Raw genomic sequence first — 7,147 nt, forward strand, 5'->3', positions numbered from 1 at the left:
AAATCCTATGTCTGCAAACAGAAGTCACTGGCAGCAAATAGCTAAAAAATAATAGTAGTAGCAAGAATAGGGAAAATGAAATTATTTACACTAGTAATACAATAAGAAAAAGTAATACTAAAAAATAATGTATCGTGGGGCACCTGGGTGGCTCGGTCAGCTAGCATCCATCTCTTGATTTCAGCTCAGGTCATAATCCCATGGTTGTGAGATCAAGCCGTGCATAGGGCTGCATGCTCAGCTTAAGATTCTCTTGCTTCCTCTCTTTCTGTCCCTCCTCTGGCTCTCTCTCATTCTCAAAATAATAAATAAAATCTTTTTTAAAAATTGAAAAAATAATGTGTCTTTTGCTGACTTTTATCACTCAAATCTTACTCTAAAATTAGGTCTTGGCTGGAATTTAGTTTATATAAGGACAGGATATTCCTGGCCACTTCTTGAGAACAGGATGCAAGTCATTATCATCATGCAAAGACCAAAGATGTAGATTAATATTTGGCTTGAAACTTAAATATTATTTAATATCTCCTAGAGAATGTAACAATATATCATGACAGGATCATAATAAAAGTATTTTCCATGAAGAATTGAATCCAAGGTTAGGTCCACCTTGAACTTTTTCAAGTCTCACTGGCTAGAATAGCAAAATGACCCTTTAGTCAGGGAAGCAAGAGTTCATGCACCTAAAACAATGCCATATTCAAACTACAGCACCTATAAATATCAACATTTTTATTTTTTTATTCTTACCTTGGCTATTTTTAACACTATGTTTTCAATTTAACTCATATCTGATTAAGAAATATTTTGTACTTCACTCACAATATGACTCAGGGCCAGAAGTTAGTGAAATATACAAATTGGTTTCATAATAAACAATAATATAATGACATATTATAAATATATTTATATATCTATGTGCATGTATATACAGTATAATAGTGATTGTAACTACATAAATAATAATAGTGTAATACCTGGCCCTGTCCCCAATCAAAAGAATCAGAGTCTCTGATGTTGAGATATAATAATCTTTCCCAAAGACTTTCCAGGTTATTCTAATGTTGCAGACATGGTTAAGCCTATCAAAATCAAATAGAAACAAACAAACAAAAAAAACCCACCATATTGTTGAAGTAACATCATATCTCATTACAATTACCTGGTAAAAACATAAGGATGCTATTCTGTGACACAAGAAACTATTAAAGATGGAAATTTAGCATGCAAAATATCCTATGAAAATGTAAAACACTGAAAGAGATAGTTTAATAATAGGTGTTTAAAGAACAGATCTTCAATTTGCTGATTATTTTCCTTATCTATTATCTTCTAGATAGAATTACAAATAACTAATATACTTAAAGGACTCTCAACATATAAGAGGAGTTGCACCAATCAAAATGGAGGAGATAATAGTTCTTAATAAGCAGTTTTTAGAAGTAAAGAAGCAAATTCAATTATAACATACACCTTCCCTTTCTTCTTCTTAGAATAAGGGGAAAGTGGGAAAGTGTTTTGGGGCACCAGCCTGGCTCAGCCTTTAGAACATGCAACTTTTGACCTCAGGGTTGTGACTTTGAGCCCCATGTTGGATGTAGAGATTACATAAATAAAAAAAAAAAAAAAAATTTTTAAAAACTCAAGATTTTACCTAAGCAAACTAAAAATAAAATATCAAAGCTATAGATTGAAAACTTCATTACCATTTCTTGTAAATTTTTTCTTCTTTCAAAACCAATAATTACATTGAGTTATAAACACTAAAAATGGTATGTAAGCATTGCTTTTATTTTTAAATATTTTATTGTGTATCCATATAACTCAACTAAAATGCATGTTTTACATGTTTTGCAATTAACCATAACTCTCATCTTATATGTAGGAATAAATTATCTTACAACTGAAAGAGTTCTCAGTTTCACTAATTTTCAGTTTAGGAAAAAGTCAAGGATCATAATTTCCTCAAATATGTTTTATACACCTGAAATTACTGTAACATTGTGTTTTAACTATACTTTAATAAGAGTAATAATAATAATAATAACAACTTCCTGAAGACTACAAAGGAGTTCTCAACAAGGAATCACAACACCTGTTACCATTAGTACTTTAGTCATATTGCAAGTAATGTGTCATTCAGAAAGCAATAAAAACAAAATTTTTGCTATTTTCAGTTTTCTAGTGCAAGAACTTCTCACTCAAAGCATTTCTTACTCACACAAAGAGTATCCACATTCATATATTTTTCTCTTACCTCAATGTCAACATGTTCTTTCAAATAAGCACAAAAGCATTACATTTATGACTAGGATGCTTAAATTACAGTTACTAGGATGTGAGAATGTATCACACAAGTAATTTTCATTTACTGTGCGTATTTTGATAAAACAAACAAAAACTTTAAAAAGTTCTAACATAAAGAATTTGTTGTACATTCAAGCTCAGAGGCTTAAGTTTCTGATAGTGTACTCAGTAATCTTTCTAGATGGGTCACTAAAAAATCTATGATTTAGTGTAGCATCTTAAATGTACCTTTGCGACAGAATGCTACAATGGAAGCTTCAGCTGAGACCCTAAAATGAAAGGTGTCAAATATCAAAGTAGGATGTCAAACTAAATAGAAATAGCAAAGTAGGTGATGAAGAGCCATTTGGATGAGTCTTCAACTCCATCAACATTAAGAACTTAAAAGAGAGTATAGACAAGAAAATGTTGTTAAAAAAGATTTTTAAAAAGAGTTTTCAGTTTTCTGTGAGTCAAAAAAAGGCCTGGAATACATTCTTTGGCATAGATTCTGTCTACCATTTTATCACTTATTGATAATCTACTGGACCAAATGTACTGGACAATCAGCCACCAGACCTCTTCCCACCTATTCCCAAATAAAGCTTTGAACCTGGATACTTCATGTTGGATTGAGGGTTTGAAGGGAAGATCTTGCCCCTTCACCAAAGGGGATTAAATTGAATCAGTGGGAAATTTCCCTTTGAGCAGAGGCAGCAGTGCACACAGTGCCACAATAAATTCCTACTACATTTTCCCTGTTCAATTGTGTTCTTTATTAGGCAATAAAGACCATTTTATTGACTACTCACTTCAGTTTCATGTAAGGAGTAATTTTGATATTCATGTCATCTAGAATATTAATGATTATTTTGAACAGGGTAGGGCTCAGAGCACACTCTTGTGACATAATGTTAAATACATTAACAATTCTTTCCAGGTTGATCTTGATATATTAATCATATCCTCTAGGGAAAGCTTTTCAACCACCATATGTCACTGATTTTAAGACCTACATTTTTTCACATCTTAACATTTCTAAAATCAAATAGGGTCTCATAATTTCTGTTGACCAGGCAGTGGTCAATGGCATTGTTTCATTGCCAATCCTTGTACTAACATCAAAATGAGCAAAATGAAAACTTACAAAATGTTCGACAGCTGTTTTGTACATAAAAGTGAGGTTTCTTTGATAACTACTACATGACCAATTCTATTCAAGCCGGAAAGGTCTATACTGTGTGGAAAAACACACACCTCAATGACTAAGTTAAAACTGATTCATAAGAATCTGAATGAGAAGACATTTTAGAGATAACCAAAGAATTAATTTCATTTAAATGTTTGTTTTAATGTGTATGTGTGTATATGATATGAAAAATTTACATCAAAAATACAACTCTTTCAGTAAATATAAGGTAACACTTCCAGGGAATAAGAAAGTATTGTGTCACACTAATTGAAAATGTATTTATTTTCTTTCTTTGTGTTATGGAATGAGGAGATATAATTATTGGCACTTTAGGTTTATAATATAAACATCACATATTAAAATTATTATATTAATTATATCCTAATATAATGTGAAATATAATTATATAAAATTATAGATAGCAAGCAATACAAAATATAATGTATAGTTATATACAATAGTTATTTTAATATAATCATTTATTAACTATATTATGTATTTTATATATTAAATATTATATTTATTTAAGAAATATAAATTTGTCTCTTAAAGAATAGGAAAAAAAGAACAAAGCAAGTCCAAAGTTAACAAAAAGCAGGAAATAATAAAGACTAGAGGAGAAATAAACAAAATACATGACAGAAAACCAAAAGAAAAAAAGATCAAAGAAACTGAGTTATTCTTTTAAGATCAACATAAGTGATAAAACTTTAGCCAGACTAAGAAAAAAATGACATAAGATTCCAATAAATAAAATCAGAAATGAAAGAGGAGACATTACTAATGATACTACAGAAATGAAAGGAATAATGAGAATAGTAGAACAACTACATGCCAACAAGTTGGATAACTAGAAGAAATGGAAAATATCTAGAAATATTTCACCTACAAAGACTGAATCACAAAGAAACAGAATATCTGAACAGACCAATAACTGATGACAAGATGGAATTAGTAATCAAAAGCCTCCAACACAGAAAAGCCCAGGGACTGTCCTGTTGCTTCACTAAAGAGTTCTACCAAACTTTTAAAGAATTATTAGCAATTCTCCAAATTCTTTAAACCCACTTTTAAGGCTAACATTCCCCTATACGAAGTCCAGGAAAGGATACTATAAGGAAACTACTAGCCAATATTCTTAATAAATAGAGATACAGAAATCCTCAACAAAATATCACCAAACTGAATTCAGCAGCACATTAAGATAGAGGATCATAGGGGAAGGGAGGGAAAAATGAAACAAGATAAAACCAGAGAGGGAGACAAACCATAAGAGGCTCTTAATCTCAGCAAACAAACTGAGGGTTGCTGAAGGGGAGGGCAGTGGGAGGGATAGGGTGGTTGGGTGATGGACACTGGAGAGGGTATGTGCTATGGTGAGTGCTGTGAATTGTGTTAAGACTGATGATTCACAGACGTGTACTGCTGAAACAAATAATACATTACATGTTAATTAAAAAGAAAAAAAAACAGAACATTATAAATATCATACACCATGACTGACTAGGATTTATACCTACAATGCAAGAAATATTCAAGATATGAAAATCAATAAATGTGATACATTAGATTAACAGAAAGAAAGAAAGACAAAAATCGTATGATCACCTCAATAGATGGAGAAAAAGTATTTAACAAAATTCAACAACTTTTCATGATAAAAAGTCTCAACTAGAAATAAAAGATTGTATCAACAAATAAAGGCCATATATGCAAACCACAGCTAATATCACTCAGCTCAGTGAAAAGATGCAAGTGTTTTATAACATGGGACAAGATAAGTAAGGATGGCCACTCTCAGTACTTCTATTTAGCATAGTACTGGAATTGCTAGTTATAGAAATTAGGTAAGAAAAAATAATAAAAGGCACCTAAATTTGAAAGGAAGATGTAAAATTATGTTTGCAAAAGACATGATCTTACATGTAGAAAAACTTAAAGATTACACACACACATACACACACACACACACACACACACACACTATTAGAACTAAAAATCATAGAGTACATTGAGCTCCATAGAGACAGCGCCGGGGCAAGTGAGAGCCAGACGGGCACTGGGCGACTCTGTGCCTCGCTGAGGAAAATAATTAACCATGGGCAAAGGAGATCCTAAGAAGCCGAGAGGCAAAATGTCATCATATGCATTCTTTGTGCAAACTTGCCGGGAGGAGCACAAGAAGAAGCACCCAGATGCTTCAGTCAACTTCTCAGAGTTTTCTAAGAAGTGCTCGGAAAGGTGGAAGACCATGTCTGCTAAAGAGAAAGGAAAATTTGAAGACATGGCAAAGGCTGACAAGGCCCGTTATGAAAGAGAAATGAAAACTTATATTCCCCCTAAAGGGGAAACAAAAAAGAAGTTCAAGGATCCCAATGCACCCAAGAGGCCTCCTTCGGCCTTTTTCTTGTTTTGTTCTGAGTATCGCCCCAAAATCAAAGGAGAACATCCAGGCCTATCCATTGGTGATGTTGCAAAGAAACTGGGAGAAATGTGGAATAACACTGCTGCAGATGACAAGCAGCCTTACGAAAAGAAGGCTGCTAAGCTGAAGGAAAAATATGAAAAGGATATTGCTGCATACCGAGCTAAAGGAAAGCCTGATGCGGCAAAAAAGGGAGTCGTCAAGGCTGAAAAGAGCAAGAAAAAGAAGGAAGAGGAGGAGGATGAGGAAGATGAAGAGGATGAGGAGGAGGAGGAAGATGAAGAAGATGAAGATGAAGAAGAAGATGATGATGATGAATAAGTTGGTTCTAGCGCAGTTTTTTTTTTCTTGTCTATAAAGCATTTAACCCCCCTGTACACAACTCACTCCTTTTAAAGAAAAAAATTGAAATGTAAGGCTGTGTAAGATTTGTTTTTAAACTGTACAGTGTCTTTTTTTGTATAGTTAACACACTACCGAATGTGTCTTTAGATAGCCCTGTCCTGGTGGTATTTTCAATAGCCACTAACCTTGCCTGGTACAGTATGGGGGTTGTAAATTGGCATGGAAACTTAAAGCAGGTTCTTGTTGGTGCACAGCACAAATTAGTTATATATGGGGATGGTAGTTTTTCATCTTCAGTTGTCTCTGATGCAGCTTCTACGAAATAATTGTTGTTCTGTTAACTGAATACCACTCTGTAATTGCAAAAAAAAAAAAAAAGTTGCAGCTGTTTTGTTGACATTCTGAATGCTTCTAAGTAAATACAATTTTTTTTATTAGTATTGTTGTCCTTTTCATAGGTCTGAAATATTTCTTCTTGAGGGGAAGCTAGTCTTTTGCTTTTGCCCATTTTGGATCACATGGATTATTACAGTGTTTATCTTTTCATATAGTTAGCTGATTAAAAAAAAGCTTTTGTCTGCACCCTGCATACTCATGATGAGGGTAATAAAAGTTGAATTGAGACAGTTTTCATCCATAACTGAAACTCAAATCTTGATCAATTGATACCAGATCTCACATAGCCCAGTCACGTTTATAAAGTGAAGAGTAACCAGTCTAGTCACAGCATGGGATTAGTAGAATCAAACATTTTGAAAAGTCTGTCCTTGAAGGACTAAGAGAAAAGTATGTTCTAATCTTTACTTGAGGACTCTACATTCTTTAACTCCCATTACCATGTAATGGCAGTTATATTTGCAGTTCCCACATTAAAGAAGACCTGAGAATGTATCCCCAAA

At 33.0% G+C, this 7,147-nt stretch overlaps 1 protein-coding gene across 1 annotated transcript; it reads left to right on the plus strand.

The window, feature by feature from the left end:
• Window positions 1-5,488: 5,488 nt before the first annotated feature.
• Window positions 5,489-6,685, plus strand: LOC132006653 (high mobility group protein B1). Its single transcript, XM_059384559.1, has one exon. It carries the CDS (start codon window positions 5,577-5,579, stop codon window positions 6,222-6,224), a length of 648 nt encoding a protein of 215 aa, XP_059240542.1. The 5' UTR covers window positions 5,489-5,576; the 3' UTR covers window positions 6,225-6,685.
• The last annotated feature ends 462 nt before the right edge of the window (window positions 6,686-7,147 follow it).

Source organism: Mustela nigripes, chromosome 1, assembly GCF_022355385.1.
Source record: "Mustela nigripes isolate SB6536 chromosome 1, MUSNIG.SB6536, whole genome shotgun sequence".
In the NCBI taxonomy this organism is placed as follows: domain Eukaryota; kingdom Metazoa; phylum Chordata; class Mammalia; order Carnivora; family Mustelidae; genus Mustela; species Mustela nigripes.